This window comes from Artemia sp. Qi Xiang Cuo, chromosome 11 (genome assembly GCF_049724085.1).
Source record: "Artemia sp. Qi Xiang Cuo chromosome 11, ASM4972408v1, whole genome shotgun sequence".
In the NCBI taxonomy this organism is placed as follows: Eukaryota; Metazoa; Arthropoda; class Branchiopoda; order Anostraca; family Artemiidae; genus Artemia; species Artemia sp. Qi Xiang Cuo.
In genome coordinates, this window is record NC_142804.1 from 45141393 (window position 1) to 45164446 (window position 23054).

General features: G+C 35.3%; 1 protein-coding gene across 1 annotated transcript in view; it reads right to left on the minus strand.

Annotated features, from left to right (window-relative positions):
• LOC148947023 (phospholipid-transporting ATPase ABCA3-like) overlaps window positions 1–23054 on the minus strand; it is a 513909-nt gene that overhangs the window by 77467 nt on the left and 413388 nt on the right. Inside the window, exons 23-25 of the mRNA XM_089096491.1 lie at window positions 17315–17440; window positions 12214–12480; window positions 5399–5590 (exon numbers count right to left, since the gene is read on the minus strand). Coding sequence (XP_088952617.1) covers window positions 5399–5590; window positions 12214–12480; window positions 17315–17440 — 585 coding nt within the window. The remainder of the gene's footprint in view (window positions 1–5398; window positions 5591–12213; window positions 12481–17314; window positions 17441–23054) is intronic.

Here is a 23054-nt window from a genome sequence, read left to right on the forward strand (position 1 = left end):
CATAAGCTTGGGGAGCACTCGGAACATGGCTTTCCCGCTACCATCTTTCAGTTTGGTAAGCCTCTTCCAGAATGTAGGAGGACACTCTAAATCTGATTCTGATACTATTTCTGAAATAAATTAACTTCGGATTTACATTTTCTTGTACTCACTATTAAGGTCCTCCAGCATCTTCATCCTTTCCCCTTCTGTTCTGCAGTCTCTAAAAACAACATGTTTAAACCTCTGCAGAAGAGGGAAAAGTGACATAGTTTCGTTGCTCATAGCTTTCAGTGGATCCAGAAGTTCTAAAGATGTAAGAACAGGGTCATCCAGTCTTATCCTAGTACGGATCTGCTTAGCAAGTTCAATAAGATAAGCAAGGCAGGCTTTTCGAATAGCTTGCAACCAGTGACGTCAATCTTCCACTGACAGGCTTTCAAGGTGCAACTCGGTATTCATCCCAAGTTTAACATTTTCAAGCTTCAAAAAGTTTTCAGGACTGCTCACGTTCAGGGAAGTAAAGTTAACTTTGAGCTTCTCAGGACGAAGGAAACACTGCAGAGTAGACAAGTAAAGCTCGCGGGTACCTCTCAAAAGGCAATGAATCCTTGTTCCGCGTGATTAGAACTCATGGTTGAATTTGTTGATCTTTGCCAGTATATACAAGAGGAAGTACGAGTAGGCCTTATTCACACCTATATCCATCGCACATCGCAGCTTTTTGGCTTTATTCCTTGTAGAGCTGTCCAACAATGTTAGGGACAAGTCTGTCAGATACAAATGTAAGGCTGGCAACTGTTCAAGTAATCTGTTAATTCTGGCTTCAAGTGACAACCAGCGCGTGCCGCTTATCTGCAGAAGTCAGTGGTTGGCAATTTCACAAAACTCCTGGAAAACCTTCAGTTCCATCTGTCTCTTAGGGCTTGCGCTTATGAAGTTGATGAGTTCCTTCACGAAAGTTTCGACTTCAGCAGGTAAGTGCTTCGGTGCAGCCGAAGCACACAATGCAGCAGTATGGCAAGTGCAACCAAGGAAAAACAGCTGCGGATTTTCACGCAGCAGCTGGGCAGCGAGGCCGTTTTCGCGCCCCATGTTGACCGACGCATTATCAAGTCCAAGCCCAGTCATATTTTCTAATGGAACGTCAACTTTCTTAAAGTACTTCGGCAGAAGATTCTTTTGCACACTTGCAGTTGCGTCTTCTACCTTTAGTAGTACCAGGAATTCTTCCCTCACGGTATTCTCACTGTCTACATACTTCACAATAACAACTAGGGACTTTGTATCTGATCCATCTGTGCTTTCGTCGGCGATTATTGAAAAAAAGTTCTTCTGAAGAACAGATGCTAAAGTGTCCTCACTATGAAATTCTATAACATTTCTAATAATGCCATTCAATTTAGTTCGCTTCATTTCAACATGCTTGGCTGTAGCTGAATCCCCAAAAGACTTTTTCAAAACGGGAACGAGAGTATCAATTTTTGTCAAAGGAATATCTTCAGCTGCAACCTATGCTGCAAGGCGTAATTCAGCAGCTGACACTATCCTATCACTGTTCTCTTTTTCCTGCCTTTGCTCGTTTCCAACTGCTCCCTCAACTGTCAGTTGTCCCAATGCTGCTTTTACGTTCTTCTTATGAAGCTCATTAGTTGCATGATTCTTCATGACAGTCAAACTTCCCGTCAGTTTTTACTGAGAGTATCTGCAATAGGCCTTTCTGCTTCTGTCTGGCGATTGAATAAGGAAAGGTTTCAGCACTGAATCAGTCAACCACTCTGGTCAAAAAGTCTGTGCATAGTGCATCTTCTTAGACTTGTGACCAACACCTTCGCACGAGTCTCTGAGTCCTCAGCCAGATCGATTGGGGTAAATGTAGATGCAATTTCATCGGATCCCTACAAAACACTGCTTTCCAAAATTTCTGTTGATTCTTGAACACAGTCCAGCCCAGTTTATTAATAGTGCTGATTAGCAAGATTAGCTATCCCTATAGTGTAGAGTGCCTGATAGAAGCAGAATAGACAATAAAAAATGAGTTGTTCATATCCTGTATCTACTGGGCAGCATTTCTGTAACTTTACAGTACATGTTACTGAATAACATAGATTGAGAAATGAGTTGTTTTTGGTTAATTTCAAATATAGGATGATAATGAGATGTTTAGAAAATAATCATATCATTTGACTATAAGTCTAATGCTGTATCCAAATATAGCAATCATTTCCAGTGGAAACTCATCGTCTATATTATATAAATCAAGCTTTTAAGGGGTACAAAGGAATTCAACGGTGGACTGCAGGGTTTTAGGTGTGGTGACCTAGACCCTGAACTCCAATTAAGCCAAAAACTAAACTGAAAATAGGCTTTACTATCTGAAAATCTGGAAACTCCAGGCTTTTTAAAATTTCTGGAATTAATTTCCACCAGAAATGATTGTTGTATTTGGATAGAGGATTGAATTTGGTAAAATTCTACTTTAGCTACTTTTGGCTGTCTTGGAAAGGGGTTATGTTAGGAAAATGAAACTTAAAGAGTTGGGTCTACAGTCTAAAGTATGTCCGGGAAGGTATTTTGAAGTACTTACCTCCACTCCTTCTCTCTCTAGAGGGTCCTGAAATTTGCCCACATGGCAGGTGTACAGGTGATTTAAAGGGCTTCTATTCGATCATACATCTTATTTTTAGGACATCAATGTGCAGTTGTTATATTTAAAACGCAGCAAATACTTGGACAACAACAGAAATTTAACAATATTTTACCTTAATTTACAATTATCAGTTTCTTTTCTCTGGCTTTAGCTCTGAAAATGCAATTTTAGTTATTTGAGTAGAATTTTAAGCCATATCAATGTTTTATTTTCAAAATTTAGGAAATGTATTTGCATATCTTTAAAACCTTATAAATAGAGATTGAGCATACTTGTGAAGCTGAAAACAGTTTTGTTGTAATTCATTTAAGCAGAAGATCTATTTTGCAAGGTTTCATTTCTATTACTCACAGATTTTTAACGGTCATCAAAGGTCAGGACGCTCTAGAAGGAGGAATGGAGGTAGGTACTTCAAAATACCTTACCGGGAAATATTTTAGCCTGTAGACCCATCCCTGAAAGGGAGCATTACAAGGAAATACAACTAGCCTAGAGGACACTTAAGAGAAGGATAAGCACAAAGGTGTCACTCCAAAAACATTTAACAGGCATTCAGCCTGCAAACATGAAGCCTTTGTTCAATATACCTTTTATGACTTATTGCCTAATTATAAAATGAAAAATTCAGATCCAATAAGTCCAGATCTTGATTAAAAAACGGATTTCAAAGTGTTGAATTTCACGCCGAAGGACTTGAGCAGTTTGTTATGTTTTGGGACCACAGAATAAATGTCATAAGAACAGTAAGACAACAGTCAACCCAACAAAATGCTTTCAGATGAGGGCAAAAATTTACTAGATTTTGGCAAAAATTTACTAGATTTGTTCAATTTTACTAGATCTGACCCCCATTTTACTAGATTTACAAGATGGATATGCTTTTTACAAGATCTAGTAAAATTTTACAAGGGGTGAAAACCCTGAATACAACACTTACCTAACAGGCGAATCTTTGAAAGGCAAGACCATAGTTTCTCAGACGCAGAAGTAAATAAACTTCCGATCGGTCATTGCGATAATCTATCGGGAGATAGACGTTTACAATAACATACTCTTTTACACGGACGGCCAGAAAAAAAAAATCACATGAATCAAAACTACTCGACCGGCACGAGGTCCTAACAAGCATCGCAATACCACCAGAGGGGCGGACACTGGAAGCGGATTGTTTAGCGGGCACCGAATAGCTAGTAAAATTATTGTTATTTTTCAGAAGGCCTAAACTATGACTCGTCAAAAAATACTCTTTCAAGCACAATAATTCACAATTCGAAAGCAAACCTTTTATCACAGGAATTTTGACTAAAAGTCCACCATTAAAATTCTACGAAAGTACAGCTTGCGTCGTAGTAGACACATCCATGTCATACCATGGGTTTTGCTAGTTGACTATTGTTATTAGGGCACTTTACACTGTAACAAGTATGGCCGGTAGCCTTACACTCTGGACAGAACATTTTTTCCGAACACAGAAAGGCACTGTTTGAGGTGTGATCACATGATCCACAGCGAGAGCAGAGAGCCCGATTATAGCACTGTGAGGCCAAATGCCCAGTCTTATGACACGAGAAACAACGCTTTGGGAGATATACAAACGCTTGTGCAGAAAGCTTTTTGTAGCCAACTTTCACAGACACTTTCAAAAACTGATCCAGGTTTTGTTTCAACTCAAAGTAGACCTTGAACACTCGGGACTTTCTGCACTGTGAAACTTTCACGCAGTTTGGTACAAGAGATTTGACTTGATTCTCATCGTATTCGATCGGTACGCCTTTCAGGATCCCTATAAACAGTGGGGATTTCACACTCACCGAGATACCTGAGGTACTGTTTTTAGCATTCTTGGCAATTTTATTCGCTGCACGCTTTGACTTAACAACAAGTTTCCATTCCGAAGCCGAATTTTTAAGTTCACTAATTTCACCTGAGGCCTCAGGGCAAAGCTTATCGACGAAATCCTTACGAGCATTAGGTGAGGTCAGGTTTGCAGGACTGTTTTTTAGTACAACGGCAAACGTAGGAGCTGGGGATCAATTGCTACGTTGGTATCAATTCTAGCTGGCCAAACAGGGCCTGAATGCGTCGCATTCTCTAAAAAGTCATCAATTTTCCGAGAGAGTTCATTAACTTTCGAGACTAAAGTAGCTGAGACTGCTTCCTCGATTGTTCGTGTTTCAGAAGGTGAGAATATAACAAAAGTGGGAACAGGCAAATTATCCTTTGGCCGCCTTATTTAACTGTTTACAAATGTCAAATACATTATCTTCATACATTAATCTGTATATATATATATATATATATACACACACACACACACACACACACACACACACACACACACACACACACACACACACACACACACACACACACACACACACACACACACACACACACACACACACACACACACACACACACACACACACACACACACACACACACACACACACACACACACACACACACACATCTATCTATATATATATATATATATATATATATATATATATATATATATATATATATATATATATATATATATATATATATATATATATATATATATATATATATATATATATATATATATATATATATATATATATATATATATATATATATATATATATATATATATATATATATATATATATATATATATATATATATATATATATATATATATATATATATATATATATTTAAATCTTAATTTTATTCTAAATTAGTGTCATAGGTATCAGTATTTCACGGTGGCATACTTACCTTCTATGTCAAACACAATTTTCCTTTTTTTGGAGAATAATTTTTCAACGATCTTGGACTCAATAATCACAATTAGAAGTATGAATGTTAAACCATCTATTCCCATATAAGTTATCATTCGTCCGATTCCATATCCACTGAACTGAAAATAATCTGTACTCCATGGTATGCAGTGATAGCGGGCACATATATCTAAAAGATAGAATTTAAGAAAGAAAAAAACACTCCACACTGGTTAGTATTTTGTGATGAAGATTTTTTTTGCCATAATTCATATATTTGTTATGATTCAAAAGCAAATAAACAAATTGAAAAACTGAAAATCAAAAAGTTCAAGCACTATTGATTCGGGGCTAGGCGTTTAGCCCACCCCAAGTTTGTTGGTTTCAATCACTTTCGACTTATGAAAACCGACTAGAATTCTCAATTTCTGATCGAATGAGCATCTTTGATGTTTCTACAACCGTGAAGTGAAACTTGAGAACTTTATATTCTTACGACCTTGAGAACTAACTCTCAATTTCTGACGTTATGAGGAAAATTCCTCATGACGTAACTCGTTCAAACTAGACATTCATTCATGGAACACCTTTTGCGTTCTGAGAGAATAACCTGTGGAAAAAAAAGTTTTTAATTATATTGACTGTTTGTTTGGACTATTTTATTTGAATCAAGTTCATTACAGATTTCTTAGTACATTTGATAAATTAGCAGACTCGACGATCCACTGAGGCCACGATTCCAGTAAGGGTGATCACCGCTACATTCCACTGATATATCCACATTAAGATCAGTTTATTTTTTTATCCCTATACATGTACATATATATATATATATATATATATATATATATATATATATATATATATATATATATATATATATATATATATATATATATATATATATATATATATATATATATATATATATATATATATATATATATGCATTTTTAATCATTATTACCATAATGGTGGAATTCAAGAAGATAGACTTGGCATTGGCACTTTTCAAAGGATATCCAATTTGGCATGTCCGTATGGTAAATGTTACTAAGACAAAAGAATCCATAATTAAGTTTGCCGTTTTTTGCTACATATCTCATAATTATCATGTGCTGATAGCTACAACTCTTGTATCTTTTGAAGATAACTATACCAATGCATTAAAGCGAATACATAAGACCGTAACTCCTGCCTTTCAGGAAGAAGAGAACAGTCCAGACATTTACCTTGAATTTGTCAGAAAAAGAGATTGGAAAGTATCGAGTGAAACAGCTGCTGTTTCGAGCAATTCATACACTCTCCAAAGTCAAATTGTTTCTACACAAGGTGAGGTGAGCAAGATTCGTACTGACATTGTTAAAGTAGTTAGAAAGAAGATTAAAAAAATAGTTACTGAATCAGACTGCCCAAAGCAACAAAACGTCGTTGAGATGGAACTGATTGTTTCGCAAATTTATGACTCAATTACCCTCGAGTATAGGGGGAAGTTCCAAAAATTAAATTTTTTTAGACAGTTTGAGAAGATAGATTCAGTCTATAGAGCGTAGAATTCATGAGTAAAAAAAAAATATGATAATTTGGAACAGGAGAAGTTCTTGATTCGTTGGTATTTTTCGTTGTAAAGCTAAATCCTGAGATCAATCTGGGTTCAACAGTATTGAACTTTATACAACGAATGGGAGTCAATAGTGTTTCATCTACGCAAGTGTTATTGGTGAATCGGTTCAAATTCGTCAAAACCCACGCCACGTTAAATGCCGCGTCAAAAACCCAAGAGCTTACTACGGTGGCTCCAGTACTGGTGAAATTCAAAAACAAAAATATAGCTTACAAATTAAAATCGAAACTTGCAAAATGTGGTATCTTCGTTAGTGAATACTTTACTGAAGTGAAAAAATCGGTACTAGAAGCGGCTAGAAATTGATTTGGTGGTTAGAACATTTTGACTGATCGCGGGCACTTTTCTAACAAGAGCAAAGTGAAATAAATCTCGTACGAATCAGATCACTTATGAACACCATATAAATATTCCAGTCAGTTTTATTTGTCAGTTATTTTTTTTTCTTTCTGTTTCTTTTCCTTTTTTGTTCTGTTGTCTGTTTTTTCGTCTTTTCGTTCTTTTTCGTATTGAGGACTATGTGGAGGCCCAAGTTGGTTGTAATGATTTTCCTGTTAAAAATTTTAGACCTATCCACGAGAGTTTATATATTAGACCGTCTGAACTAGGAAGCGACAATTTGCTTTGCCTTTGCTCTTGGAATTGTCATCTAACTACTAAACATTTTGATTTGGGCCTATTGATCGAGGAATCTTCTTGTAAATTTGATGTTGTAGGAATTTGTGAAACATTTTTAAATTTTGACCAATCTCTCTCAGCTTATTTTTTCCAGGTTATGATTTTGAATGAAAAAAAAACAATATCTATGAGCCGTGGTAGATGGAGTTTTAAAAGAAAAATTTAAAGTATATAAATAGAGATGATTTGGGAGTTGGGATTGAAGGTAAGATAGAAAGTTTTTCGCTTGAAATTGAACTTGAACAAAGAAAATTAAGATTAGTATTTTGTATAAGCCGCCCAGTCCTCAACTGGATCAGTCTATTGATGGTTTCGATGGGCTGCTTCGATGTATTTTTCATACAGGTATGGATTTTACCTGTATGGGTGATTTGAACGATAGTCTTTTAAATCTTACAGCTGGTAATTTTGATTTTTTTTTTAAATTTTATGATTTAAATGACCTTTACCCCTCAGCTTGTGTTCCAACTCATATATCAAGTCACTCTGATACTCTCATTGATAATATTTTCGTTGGTTCTAATTATTTGAGTCATAGTTACGCAGACGTGGTTTTTCACCCTGATTCAGACCATCTCCCAGTTCTGATTAGGTTAACTTGTCTTAAAAGTTTATATTAGATCAAAGAAAATAATGGTGAATGCGTCTAGAAAACAAAATCTGAAAAAATTTGCCGAGGAACTGAGCCATCTCAGCTGGGACATTGTGTTTGTAATCACTGAAGATTCTTCACTTGCTTACAATGAATTCATGTCTATTTTACAACCAATTTATGAAAAAACATGTCCCTTACGAGCTGTCCGACAGAAGTAGGATGAACCACGAAAACCATGGATAATTGACCCAATCATAAGTGAGAGACAGGAAAGAAATCTGCCTTATGAACAAGCTCAAATACTCAGGATCTGATTGATTTTGATTAGTTCAGAGAGGCAAGGAACAAATTAAACTTTCTGCGACGCCAAACTAAAAAGAGGTATTTTAATGAAAAGTTCAGTGAGCACAAGAGTGACATTAAGGCAAAATGGCAAGTTCTAAACAAATTCATGGGAAGATAACTGACAGTCTATAACTGACAAATGTCGTCAATCATTTCGGTCAGTTTTATTCGAAATAGCATCTTCGGTTCAAGAGGGTACTAGAAATGACTCAGAAATTTTTCTTTCAGACGAATTTGTGTATAATCTAGGGGAAAGACAGAAATTTATGTTTTAAAAATGTACAAATGATGAGGTTATAAAGATTGTTAAGAATAATAAATCATGTTCTGCCGGGATGGATGGTGTAAATCTCAGAACATTTAAAGCCCCAATCATGTATCTACTTCCTCCCTCTTTTCACATTATTAGCATATCTCCATGACAACAGGCAACTTCTCAGATGCCTTGAAACAAGCCAAAGTAATGCCTCTGTTCAAAGGAGGTTCGAAGTCAGATATGGGTAATTGGAGGCTAATCTCAATATTACCGTTGTTCTCCAAGATACTTGAGAAAGTGGCCCATCACCACCTTTATGATCATCTTACGTAGCATGGCCTATTAAGTGGGACACAATGAGGTTTTCGGATAGACCACTCTGCTAGTCATGTTGCTATTCACCTCGTTGATTTCGTAAGCAATATTCTAATTCTCCTCACAGCATTTTTTTTTTTAATTAAAAAACATTCTGATACAGTGCATTTTAGTGTTTTATTACGAAGATTGGAATATACAGGTATAAAAGGATAATGCTTAAGATGGTTGAAATGTTATTTGAAAAGTGGGTTTGTTAATGATATGATTGATGGTTGATGGTCATCTGCTGTGTTTGCTATATGTTGATAGGATGAAGTTATATCTGCCAGATTCTTGTCTGACCTCTTTTAATGATGACACTTATTTAACATTTTCTAGTCGGTGTTTATATAATTCGATTTCTAATCGTGTTTTCAAAAGTTTTGAGGTTTTTACTAGTCTAAGCTTACTTTCTGTTAACATTACGAAGACTAGTTTTATTACATATTCAAGAGCAAGTGAGCCACTGGATATTAAGGGAAAAATTATGTTTACGAAGCAGCCATTGAAACAAGTGCAAATGACGCAATAGCTTGGTTTTTATTTACATTACAATCTTTCATGCAAACGTCATAGTGAAATAGTTGCAATGAAAATTACTGGAGGACTTTGAGCAATTCGAAATTTGAAGAAATTTTTACCCCCAACAAATTTTATCACTTTTATACAATAATTTAGTCCACCCTTATACTTCATATGGATGTGTAATGGCCAATCAATTTTTATTCAAATTTAAAACAAGTTCAAATTTTCAAGAAAAACGATGAGACTTGTTGGTGGATACTTGGAAAAAGTTAATGACACTGAGGCATGTTATAGTAGTTCCTCCTTTCAAGAACTTTCGACGTCAATCACTAACTTATATGTCACCCCTTGCAAAGAAAGTCCACTCTTTAGACCGACCCTCCTCCCACGTACAATCAATGTCAAAACTCAAACCCACCCTATCAAAAAGATCCCTTTCCTCTTGATGCCCTCCCCTGGCCCTCCCCCACCTCATACCTATAAACACACCTCTTTCTATTTACCTAACATCCCTTATCACCCCCAAAGAGTCCCTTCTCCACAGAAGATCTTCCTCTTCGTACCCCCCCTCCCCAATCAGAAACTTCGGATATGTCCAAACTTTCTCATTCTATTAGTTTCTTAAACTTTCATTTCTAAAATCACTCAGTTTGTTTATATGCCATTAATTCAATATGAGACAGTAAAGTAAGAGCAATGCATTGAGTGATCTGTATTTAGAAAGAGACTTCAAAGTCACCGCGTACTAACATGGAGCCGCCTGGAGCCACACACAAGAAGACCTTTAACACCCTGTAAGAAACCAGGTTTTCATGTTTTTCAAGAAAGTTTTGTTGCTTTTAAAAGAAATAAATTGATTAGCCGATCTGTAATGTTATCATTAATATTTTTAACATCGTGATAATATAGATCATAAAGAAGTAAATACAATGGTCAATCATTGATTTGATTTTGATGGGGAATAACAGTATATAAATCTCCCTATAAGACCCAATATTTACAACATATTTTAAAAGTGTTTGCAATATTACGAAAAAAGAGGAAAAACTATAAACAAAATATACTAAAAGTCAATATACTTTGAAAGCATGATTTTTTCTATCGATTGGTATGACAATCTTCATCTTGCAGTGAAATACACTGATAACTGAGCCTACAGAAATTTTACCCGGGAACAAATTCTGTCACAGAGTAGAGTCACTGCGCAGTCACTTAAAATTTTATGGCATTTTGCAAATGCATTAAAAAAAAAAGAAGCAAAGCGGGTTTTACAGTATTTAAAAAGATTCCAATTCGGTACCTCTTATTAATTTTCCTGATAATCTGAAAAGTGCCTTAGCTACATAGAACCAAGCTTTCGAGGTTCATTAATTTGAGTCACTGCGTAGTCACTTAAAATTTTATGGCATTTAGCAAATGCATTTAAAAAAAAAGAAGCAAAGCGGGTTTTACAGTATTTAAAAAGATTCCAATTCGGTACCTCTTATTAATTTTCCTGATAATCTGAAAAGTGCCTTAGCTACATAGAACCAAGCTTTCGAGGTTCATTAATTTGAGTCACTGCTTAGTCACTTAAAATTTTATGGCATTTTGCAAATTAATTAAAAAAAAGAAGCAAAGCGGGTTTTACAGTATTTAAAAAGATTCCAATTCGGTACCTCTTATTAATTTTCCTGATAATCTGAAAAGTGCCTTAGCTACATAGAACCAAGCTTTCGAGGTTCATTAATTTGAGTCACTGCGTAGTCACTTAAAATTTAATGGCATTTTGCAAATGCAATAAAAAAAATAAGCAAATCGGGTTTTTACAGTATTTAAAAAGATTCCAATTCGGTACCTCTTATTAATTTTCCTGATAATCTGAAAATTGCCTTAGCTACATAGAACCAAGCTTTTGAGGTTCATTAATTTGAGTCACTGCGTAGTCACTTAAAATTTTATGGCATTTTGCAAATGAATTAAAAAAAAGAAGCAAAGCGGGTTTTACAGTATTTAAAAAGATTCCAATTCGGTACCTCTTATTAATTTTCCTGATAATCTGAAAATTGCCTTAGCTACATAGAACCAAGCTTTCGAGGTTCAAAAATTTGCTGAACTACAGTCAATACTAAACTTCAAATGACTGTAGTCAACTCAACTGAAAATAACTACCATTGTTCAGGGTCAAGACATACTCCAGATGTTAAATGGGGAAACCAGATGTCAAGTTCCCACCAATCCTCAAAAAAGAGCATACACTCTGGTTGTCTCTCTTTTTTTGTGCCTTCATCCAAGAGTGTCTTTGGCTGTTAATACTTAACCTTGGCCATTCCCTACTATAATAGAGCCTACCATTGCACTTCCCAAATGTGTAATGATAATTCTGGTGATCGTTTTTTACTAAATTTCTCTTTACAAAAAAAGAAAGAATACAATTCTTACAAATGTACTCACTTTTACAGCATCCAATAGCCAAAGGGTTGGTCATGTTTAAATTATATGGAACAGAGTTGTAGGAATTTCCAGCACGTTCACAATCTTGCTGAATTTTCGTATTTATACAAAACTGATTAGCAATATCGTTATTGTACAAGTTGCTGAAGCCAACTGAAAGACTGTAGTTGGGCAATACCAAGAAAATCATATCGAGCATCTTGGAGACATCTACCAAATTCAAGTCAGGAATACTTGTAAATTGGACAATAATGTCAGCTGCTAAGCCTACAAGAGAAATAAAATGCTCTTATATTCCATGCAAACTCTGTAAAACAATCTAACAGTCAACAGTAGCATAGTAACAACTGCAAGTAGGGAGCGAGTCAACCAAATAGAGATTGACCAAAAAAAGAACTTTAATAGCAAGTTATGTATCAACAGAACTGACTTTTTATTCTGACACTAAAGATATAAATGGCATTAAGCTTGATAATGCTATAAAAAGCTAGGAACCTCAAAAATTCAGTTCATTTTGAAAAACAGAAAAACAAGCCCAAAAAGCAAACAAAAATCACACCATCAGATTTAGCCTATCAGAGATCCTTGCTTTAGGAGTTTCTAGCTCCTATTTACAATAATATTCAATTATGTCTTTTTGGTTATGAGAAAGACAAGGGATTTGGGTCTATTTATTTAAGGTTTTTTCCTTAGAAAAAAAATAGTAACCAGAAAACAGTCCAAGAAGATCGGGCGAGAACTCATTCAAACAAACATGGAGTCCTTCTACCCTTTTCAAGTGACCCCAAAGATTGGAAGGCAACTAAGTCCCTTCCTGTGGTTCAATTTTTCTCCATGCCGTCTGATTTAATTTTGAGATAAATATTGGATGCAGCATGGTCGAAAGGTCCAAATACTATGACTCCAAAATTAGGGGTTGAGTGAGCAAACATTTATTGCAATTATTCCACTGTTAAGGTAATGTATTCGTTAGTGTAAACATACTGAAACTTTTGGGGTGTTTTTCCTGCAGGGAGGGGATTCTTCACTCGAAAATTTTCCACGGGAAGAATTTTACAGGGGAATTATATAACGGGGGAATAAATTTTTTGACACGATCTGAAGAGTGGCCTGTAATTAAATAAGAAGCGCTATTTATAACTGAGATAAGAAGTAAAATTAAAACTTACAATGAATGAAAATTATTCCAAATATGAAAGGGGCTGCCTCTTCCTCAACCGTTTACGCTAAAGGATAACTACGTATTTGACATATTTCTTTAAAAATGATTATTCAAACACAAGGGTTGTTTGGATTTCATTGAGAAGTATTTTTAAAGAGCTTTAAGACTTTATATCCTTACTTTTCTGTCTCTTCATTTCAATTCAGGATAAACATGGTGTAAAACCCAATTGATAAAAAAAAAATTCAAACAACAGCAGAAAGTTACAGGTCTAGAAAGTAGAATAAATTTAGGAGGCCATAGACGACATCTGCACGTTCTTCTATTTCTATTCATAGTATTCTTCTCGCTCTATAGAGCATGACTCTATTAGAGTCTGTTTGATACGGATGCGGGGTCAATCTTAGGTCAGCTTCTGAAAACCAATGCCCTAGATGCTACAAATTATGTTTTAAGTATTTACATTATAAAGCCGTGTTGCATTTTCAAACGTTATTGTAATGTCTTAGGCAATGAATGATGAATAATACAATAGTTTTAACTTCAAAGCAGCGGAAAAAATTAATCACAGATTCAATCTGGTGGCAAATCTGACACAAACCACTCAATGTGGTTTTAAACCACTTTTTAGACACCGAAAAATCTTTTAGCAAGCTCTGTATATCCTTTAAATTATGAGATACTGTGTACTTTAATGGCTAATTTGGAAGAAATATTACATGTTCAAATCATTATTTTAAAGGTTATATTGGAATTTAAGAAATGAAGAATGATGCAAATGAACATGCTGTTTCAGTGGGACAACAGCTTTCAAACATGTAGCTCTTCCAGGAAAACGTAGATTATAGACGGTATAATATTCGTACATCCAACAAACTTCACTTTATTATTACTACTATTGTTGAAAATAATTTTTCGTCAGAGGAAATAGTTGTGAAACAAAAAGCCAAAAATAACAGTTTAAATAATACCAACCATCGTGCGGGGCCCATTGGCTACCTATTTTATTATTCAACTAGATGGTTGGGAGGGACTCTGGGTGCAAAAATTCATGCACTTTTTTTCTCTCCCTAGTAAAATTTACAACTATGAATTTTTTCTTTACTTTGGAAAAATTCAGAACCTAATTCGAATTTGTGTTCCTCTTTGGAAAAATTCAGAACAAAAGCTGAACTTTTGTCTCTTCTTTGGGAAAATTAAGGACAAGTTTAACTTTTTTTCTTCTTTGGAAAAATTCAGGAGTGAAGTTTAACTTTTTTCTCCTCTTCTTTAGGAAAAATCAGAACAGAAGTTTAACCTTTTTTATCTTCTTTGGGAAAATTCAGGACAGCAGCTGAACATTTTTTCTATTCTTTTGAAAAAAAATCAGAAGAGAAGTTGTACTTTTTGCTCTTCTTTGGGAAAATTAAGAACAGAAGAGTATTTTAATATCTTCTTTGGGGATATTAAGAACAGAAGTATAACTTTTTTTAAAACTTGAAACTGAAGAGTAGCTTAATCTCTTCTTTGGGACAATGCATAACAGAAGTTTGGACCTTTTTTTTCTTCTTTCGGGGAAAATAATAACAGAAGGGCAAATTTTTATCTTCTATGGAAAAATTCAGAACAGAATTCGAACTTTTTTTCTATTCTTTGGAAAAATTCAGAACAGAAGTGCAACTTTTTTCTCTTCTTTGGAACAAATTCAGAACTGAAGTGTAACTTTTTCTACTCTATGGAAAAAGTCAGAACAGAACTTGTTTATCTTTTTGGGGAAAATCATGACAGAAAGGTAGCCCTTTTCTCATCTCTTGAAAACTTTGGAATCGAAATTGAACTTTTTTGCCTTAGTTAGAAGAATTTAGAATAGAATTTGAACTTTTTCTTTCCTTTCGAAAAATTCAGATCTGAAGAGTATTTTTTCTCTTCTTTGGGAAAATTAAGGACAGAAGTTGCTTTTTTTTCTCATCTTTGGGAAAATTCAGAACAAACTTGCAGCTTTTTTCTTTTCTTTGGAAAATTCAGAACAGAACTTGAAACTTTTTTACTTTTTTTTGGGGGGGGGGGGATCAAAACTGAAGTGTAGCCTTTTTTTTTCTTTTCAATGGAAAAATTCAGAACTAAAGTTAATATTTTTCACCCATGCATTTAGTCTATCTTTTAGTTTATGTATATACCTTATATCGCGGTTGCTGCAAAACATAACTGTCCCTCCAACTTGATTTACTCAATTATATCAATTATCTTGAAAACATCTCATCATATCCAAGGTTTAGCCGACAACCCCTTGTAATTTATACTACAGCACTGGGTACTCCCGGTTCATTTTACTACTGCTGTTAGCACTTTCAACATCCAACAGAGTAAAAACGCTCATGCATAATGCTAAAAATATGCTTTCGATGAATAAAGATCTATATTAACAATGTTGACATTCTGAAATCTTTTTCACTACTGCTATAAATAACCACAACAAGTCTTGCGTAGGCCACGTAATGGGAATATCCTAGTGACCGCTTGTATTCATGAGAATTCGTGTAGTGAAGCGTAAAACCCTGCATATAAACACTGTCTTACGTAAGTATAGCAAAAAGATGTATCCCTATTATAGCAGAAAGATGTATCCCTATTTTCTGTAGGGACAAAACGTTCAACATATTCATAAAGTGCGCTATTCAAATTGAGTAGTTTATCAGGTATTCTGCAATAATTAAAAATCTTTCATACAATCTTTCGAACGATGGAATCAAACATCTTTTTAAAAGCAACGTAAGATGTCTTTTTTTGTCCCATTCCCAGGATAAAAAATATATAAAATAATTTTCTCCACGGCAAGAGTCAATGCCCCTCTAACTGCCACGCATTAACACATCACCCTTCTTGAAGAATTTGACCAGTATTCTCCAGATCTAATCTTTTTAGACTGTTTGTTATCCCAAAAGACTCCAAAGAAAGTATTTCCAACAGTTATGCAGGCTCGAAGGTATGTCTTCAGGATCTTTTCAGTGAACTCACGGACAATAAATGCACGTCAATTTTTTAACCTTATCTCAGCACTCGACACTTATTTGAAGATGGGGAGCGGCGAGGGGTCAGTGTTGACATCAATAAGTAAAATGGTCAGTTCAGCTTTAGGCAAGGAGAGAATCAAATTTAGTTTTAAAGACTGTGGAACTCGAAGAATTAGAAGCGAAGAATTGGGACAAAACAATTAATTAAGTCAGAAATAAATTATTAAAGAATTTTGTGAATGAATGATTTTTTTTAATTTGCTCTGGGTGGAAAAAAGGCCAGAGCCAAGAGCAAAACAAAAAGTAGGTGATCCCCAAGCAGGGGGGGGGAATTTGGTATGGTAAGATTTAAGGAAAATGGGGATTTTTTGGGAAGGTGTAAATAGGTTTAAAAGATTAAGATAAAAATAACCTTCAGTAGCTATGGTACTTAAAGCGGAATAGTGGTGTAATGAGTTGTTTGTAGTAGTACTAGCAGTAGTAAGAAATCATTGAGCAGTCTCCAAATGTGTTTTTCATTAATATTTATTTTACAATTTTATTAAAATTGTTTTTTAATAATACCTTTTTTTATCAGTTAAACGAGCGATAATTAAGTAAATATGTGTCTTTGCTTTTCCTATAAATTGGCTAGATAGTTTTTATCTGGAAACCGGCATACTGGCATTTTTGGCCTCAAAAACAAACTAGGTGGGTCAATTCTTTAAGGGAAGTTCTTTTTTAACCCAATGCGAGCCTAAGATGACACTGTGAACATCATAGAGAAGATCAAATTAATTCGCAGTTAGAAGACAACCGACAGCAGATAATATACATATACTGTACAAGTCTATCGTATGTTAGCAACAAGCCCCGAGCGATGGCTAGTAGCGAAGCATCATTTCTTTAAAAGAATAAATATAAGCATACAAATTTATTTTAAACAACACTAATATCGTGGTTCAACTACCTGTAAAAATGAATAGCACGCCGACCTTGATCAAAGCGCTGGCAGGATTTTTGTAGAGATAAGACAAGAGATATACAAGTGGTATTACTGCCCATCCAAATACCAGGAATAGAAGAAACATCCGACCTACAAATAGAATCAAACCAAAAAAGTTAAAATCTTCAACTAACTCAACTTTGAATAAACAGAGTAAAACTCAAGCTCCAAGATCTGACTATTTCTACAATTCAAAAATTGACATATTTTCGAAAAAATAAATTATCATGATAACAAAAAAAGATAAAGAAAAGTCAATTATGGTTACCAATAAATTATTTTTTGTTTAATAAATTAGTTTCTAAATCCCAAATAAAATCCCTAAAATAACAAAAATATCATCGATTAAAGATTTTAAGATTGTTAACGGGTTTATAATCGTTAACAAGATGAACATTTCAGCCAGGATTTAAGTTGACTAGAAATGTTAGTTTAAACAAGAAAATAATATTATTGTAATGGTAACCACCAATGGTACCAAATATTGTACTGTAATGGACACTACTACCAAATATTGGCAAGGAAATGGAGCTGGCACTACTTTATTGGAGTGAAATGCCTCACGACCACCACTATTACAATGTAAATATATAGGGTATAGTATACTCTATTACGGTATACCCTGCTCAAGGGTATGGTAACGTGATTGAACGGTCGAACGGCAACTGAGTCTGCATTTTGAGTATGCACTTAGTCTTCAGAGTGGAAACACCTTTTTGGATTCACTCACTTTGGAAAGAATTAATTGAGAGCTTTGAACATAAATGAATTCAGTGATCCTAGCTAACTCAACTATAATCAGCGATAATATATCAAAACCTATTCCGGTTAAAAAAAATGGCAAAGAAAGTATGTCAGGAATGCAGATTAAGAGTTACTATTAACTCTATTCAGTGCAGTAGCTGTGAGTTTTACTTCCATGAACATTGCTCCGGTATAGAACGTTCTAAATGGTCAAAACATTGGCTTTGCCTAGATTGTACTACAAAATAAGATACTAATGACAAGGTAGTACCCTTTGATGACTCTTTGCGTTGTTCCGCCCAGACCCCGTCTACCCTTAGGACGCCTCCACGTCACCCATCGGGAAGTGACCTAGTCAACATTATGAAAGAAGTGAGGTCATCATCCTTATCGTCTCTCAAATCAATTTCTTGCCAAACTAGTTTAATGCCCCAGGACAGTCCCCCCTCAACCACGTCCGATGTGTCCTGCCAAAACAATTTCGTTTCAAAAACAACTGATTTCAATTGCCAAACCACTGACCAAGCTTAAGTATTCAAGACCTGTGCTTCCTGCCAGTCCGACTTGTTAAACAACGTCCCTACTGCACCTAAAACAAGTAACCTCCTCCCTCCAATGCAGCGGTTATTATAATTTATGAGTGAACTTGAAAAAGTTATTATAGAAATGTCCACCCTAACCACTTCGAAAAGTGTTAGAGTTGGTAACTCCCAGTCTTTTCAGATCCAGGAAAAGGAGAAATCCCAATTTCTGTTAAAACCAATATTAAAACAAGACTTATTGACGCTAATGTGGCTCCTGATAACATCATCAAAAATCAAAATTTAACGGCAGACAAGGTCAACGACAAAATTATAGACACGAATCCAGTGATTTCCGGTTCAGCTAAGATAAAAAGACAAGTTTGTGTGTTTAAGGGATTAAACTTTCTTGGTTTTAATCCCCTATCAGGCACAAGTGTTCAAGGTCAAGTTCATTCTGCAATTGACCTTAATTATGCATGTAAAGATAGGTGTGAGTTCAATACTAGTGATGAACTATCCAAGAAACAAGTTAATGCTAATAAAGGTATATGCAAATATGCCTGGAGAGGGATTTGCAAGAAAGAAGAGTCGTGTAAATACCTCCATTTGTGGAAGAATTATTATTTGAAGAATGAATGTAGTGTCCATGGGTGCAAACTCTTGTATTCCAGGGTTTGTAACAGTTTTAGAAGTAGGCTTTGCTTCGGTGAATGCAGTTAAATCCATATGAAATATGGATACAAATATTTTAAAAAGCCCTTAAATAGTTCCGAAAAAAATTAAACCCACAGTCAGCACCCCCTCCAATTCCTTCTCTCATAAGTTTGGACCTGTCAAAAAACGATTTACATCAAACCTTCCTACCATTACATCAAAGGTCAGTGAGATACTGCAAGCAGTTCAACTCAACGAAAACAAATTCTCCACCCTCCAACATTGCCAAGAAAACTCTGTCAAAAAACGAGAGTCACCGAGTCTGTCATGTAACACACCAGTGTCCATTGAAGCACCACCACCAGCTCATTCCGGGGAATTTAAGACCCCCACCGTATTCTATCCCCACAAAGAAGACCCTAATTCCATCCATTCGGGCTATGGAAGCATCGAATTACGTAACTCTAGTGTAAACCTGTGTTCTAGTTCTAACGTTTGTCCCCCCAAATCCCAACTTAATAGTATCCCCATAATTTTCCCGCTTTTCTCCTTTTTTTTCAAGCCCAGTCAAGTCCCACTTTTTAATCCTGCCCCTCAAAAAAATTCCAGCCTTCTTCCCGAAAAAGATGCCCCTCCTCTCCTCTTCTTTAAAACTCCTCCTTCTTTCTCCTGTCCAATCCCCCCTGAAATGTCCGTTACCACTATGAAATTACTGGGCGTTACCATCTCAAGCGACAAATGGAATTGTCATGTTAATGATATCTTAAAACGTGCAAATGCCGCATTTTCCCTCCTTAAAGTCCTTAAAAAATTTAAATACCCTAAATCGTACTGTTTGAGGATTTTCCCGTCATTTATACGCCCAACCCTTGAGTAAGCCTGTCCTGTTTGGCATCCTGACATTTCCATTGAATTGTCGGACAGAATAGAGGAAGTACAAAAAAGGTGCCTAAGAATTATCTACAATGACGGTAAAGTATCTTATATTTCCCTTCTTAGGAGAGCTAACCTTGTCACGCTTAAGGAAAGGAGAGCAAAAATTACCTTGCGTTTTGTTAACAATACCCATCATAACCCTCGAATAACTCCCCCTTTCCCTGGTCAATATTCACCCCTTCGACCCCGCCTCCCACGTTCTGTGTCAACAAAAATCCCCCTTCTCGCCCCAATAAGTGTTTGCACTGAAAGATATAGAAGAACTTTTATCCCTTACATAGTTGACATTTTCAACCACTGAATCTCCGCTGCCTCCCCCCCCATCACTCACTCTTTACCTCATAGTTATTAATTTTAATGCCCATTTTGCAAATATTTTATGTTTGTTAGTCACCAACTAACTTATGTTTTTGTTTTAATTTTACTTTAACCCCTTGTTAATTTTACAAGTTTTTTTTTTTTTTTTTTGGGGGGGGGGCATTTTTGCTGACTTGACAATTGCCTTATAATTTTTTGAAATTTACTTTGTTTTTGTTTTTAACGTTTTTAAGTATTTGACATTGACCCTTTTATAATTTTCTGTTGTTGTTTGATTGTTTGTTTTTGTTGTTGTTTTTTCGCTTTGTTTGACGCTAAAGTGCGAATTCGGCCCTTTTGGGCTTGTGATAGCCATTTTTCAGCAATAACTCTTATCTTATCTTATCTAACTGCGGGCCACGGGCAACAGAACCTTGGTCACCACTAATATCTCTAGCTATATCTTAGGAGGGTAAACAAGCCTCCCAGTCATTATACTAGCGACGGTGTTTCTAGCAAGTTCTTTTCCTACCCTGCCTGGGTTCCTGGAAAAATAATTTACAAGGTTGTATTAAATGATTCACACGTATCCATCTAAAGATCACAAAAAAACACTTCTATAAAATCTCAAAGATAGACTCTGTAAACAGGGTCTCACTGCTAAGTCAACTAAGTCACTTGTTCTATCCAATGAACTTTGTTAGGGGTGAACCTTAGATCGGCATTGGCCAATCTATAAAATTAAATTAGAAATTCCGGGCTACCTTTGAATAATGGTCTAGATCATATGGGCATCCGAGTGAGGTTTTTGGAAAAGGAAGTAAACAAAAATTTCTTTTTCTCACGAATTTACATTCGAAAGAGCGTAGAGACGGGATCTGGCCCATTCGTTGAGGCCAGACATCATGACAAATTGTCTGAATTAGTCTCTTACTCTCCATCTGTGGAAACAACACCACATCTCAATTAAAACCCGAAATGTCCTTTGGCATAATTTGAAATCATCTATGGCCAAAAACAAAAAAGGCCTGTAAAAACGACAGACATACATTTGAATCTGATAGAAATCTCATCGGAACATTCATCAATTTCTTCTGGATCTCCTCCCCTAGGATAGTCCAGTGAAGAAGACTCTTTGACGCCAGCTGAAGATGAAATTTGAATATATAACTCGAGGAATAGGGTTTGCAGGAAATAACTGTCAATTCCAATGAAGAGTTTGAACCTTGACTCCAGATCAGGACTCCACATCAGAGAGGCAAAATCTTGGTAACAGGGTCATAACTGGCAAACCAGTTCTCCATTGAGTGAAGTGTCCACTATTCATGGCTTCCAAAAGAGAATTCTCCTCCCCAAAACAGATCAAATCTCCATTAGAGTTGATAGGACTAATTTCAATTTCCTTCCCAACTTTCCCAATCTAACCCGAAATTCAGTATTTCCGAACTTTTTCCTAACCCGTTAATGGTCATTCAACTTTATTTTATGATCATGTTGTTTTATTGCCAATGGGTTTTGGACGTCTTAATTTATTCTCATTTTTCTCGGGTACAATTAATGATTCATTTGGGTATGCACTTGCTGGTGTCTCTTATTCGTTACATGTGTTTTGAATTTTACTGTTTTCTGAAAAATTGCTCGAAAAATCAATTTGATGTGTTTTTTTTTAATATTCTCCGGCTTAGCAACTTTCGCATTTGCCACCTTTAAGGATAAGAGGTTTTCAATATCCCTAAAATCTCCTCCTACAAAAATCCTCTTTAAGAGTAGAAACTAAACCAACTTTCCTCGTTTTTCTCTGGACTGAACCGTCCTTCTTTACAATTAATTAAAAAAACTTCTTCCACAAAATAAGTTTTCCAAAGAAAAGCAAAGAACTCCATCAAACAAAAAATGAGCAAAAATAAAATCAAATAATCTATCAAGCTCGAAACTACCACAAATCAGCATCGACAAATAAATGAAACCCAAACAAACAGAAATTACAATAAATAACCGAGTAAAACTCAAAATGAGCAGAAATTAACTTAAGCTGGGCGCAAAATTACTCTGCTTTCCAAAGGCCAGAAAAAAATTTGAACTTTACTGAAAAAATATAAAAGTTTTTACTTTTATAACTTTATTAAATCAAATAATTTTAATATTTTGATTACTAAATATCAGTAAAATGTATATTAAACTGACAGTGCAAATTCGTTTGTATTTTCCCAGTAAAGTCCAAATTTTGTTCTGACCTAGGGAAGGCATAGGGGTTTTGCGCCCAAATTATGTTAATTTCTGCTCATTTTGAGTTTGACTCGGTTATTCATGTTCTATCTGGAATGTTTTCTATCTGGAAATCAAATAGCCTATGCTAAACAAAATGGCTATCGAAAAATTTTGATTGCATGTGCTTTGGTGAATCAAGTACGTGGACGAGGGGGGGGGGGCTATTTGCCCTCCAATCAGTTTTGACTATCAAAAAGGGCAATAGCCCTTTGAATTTCCAATCAAATGAGTCCCTTTTGAAGTTTCTATGACAACACCTTTTATAAGAACCTTATATACCC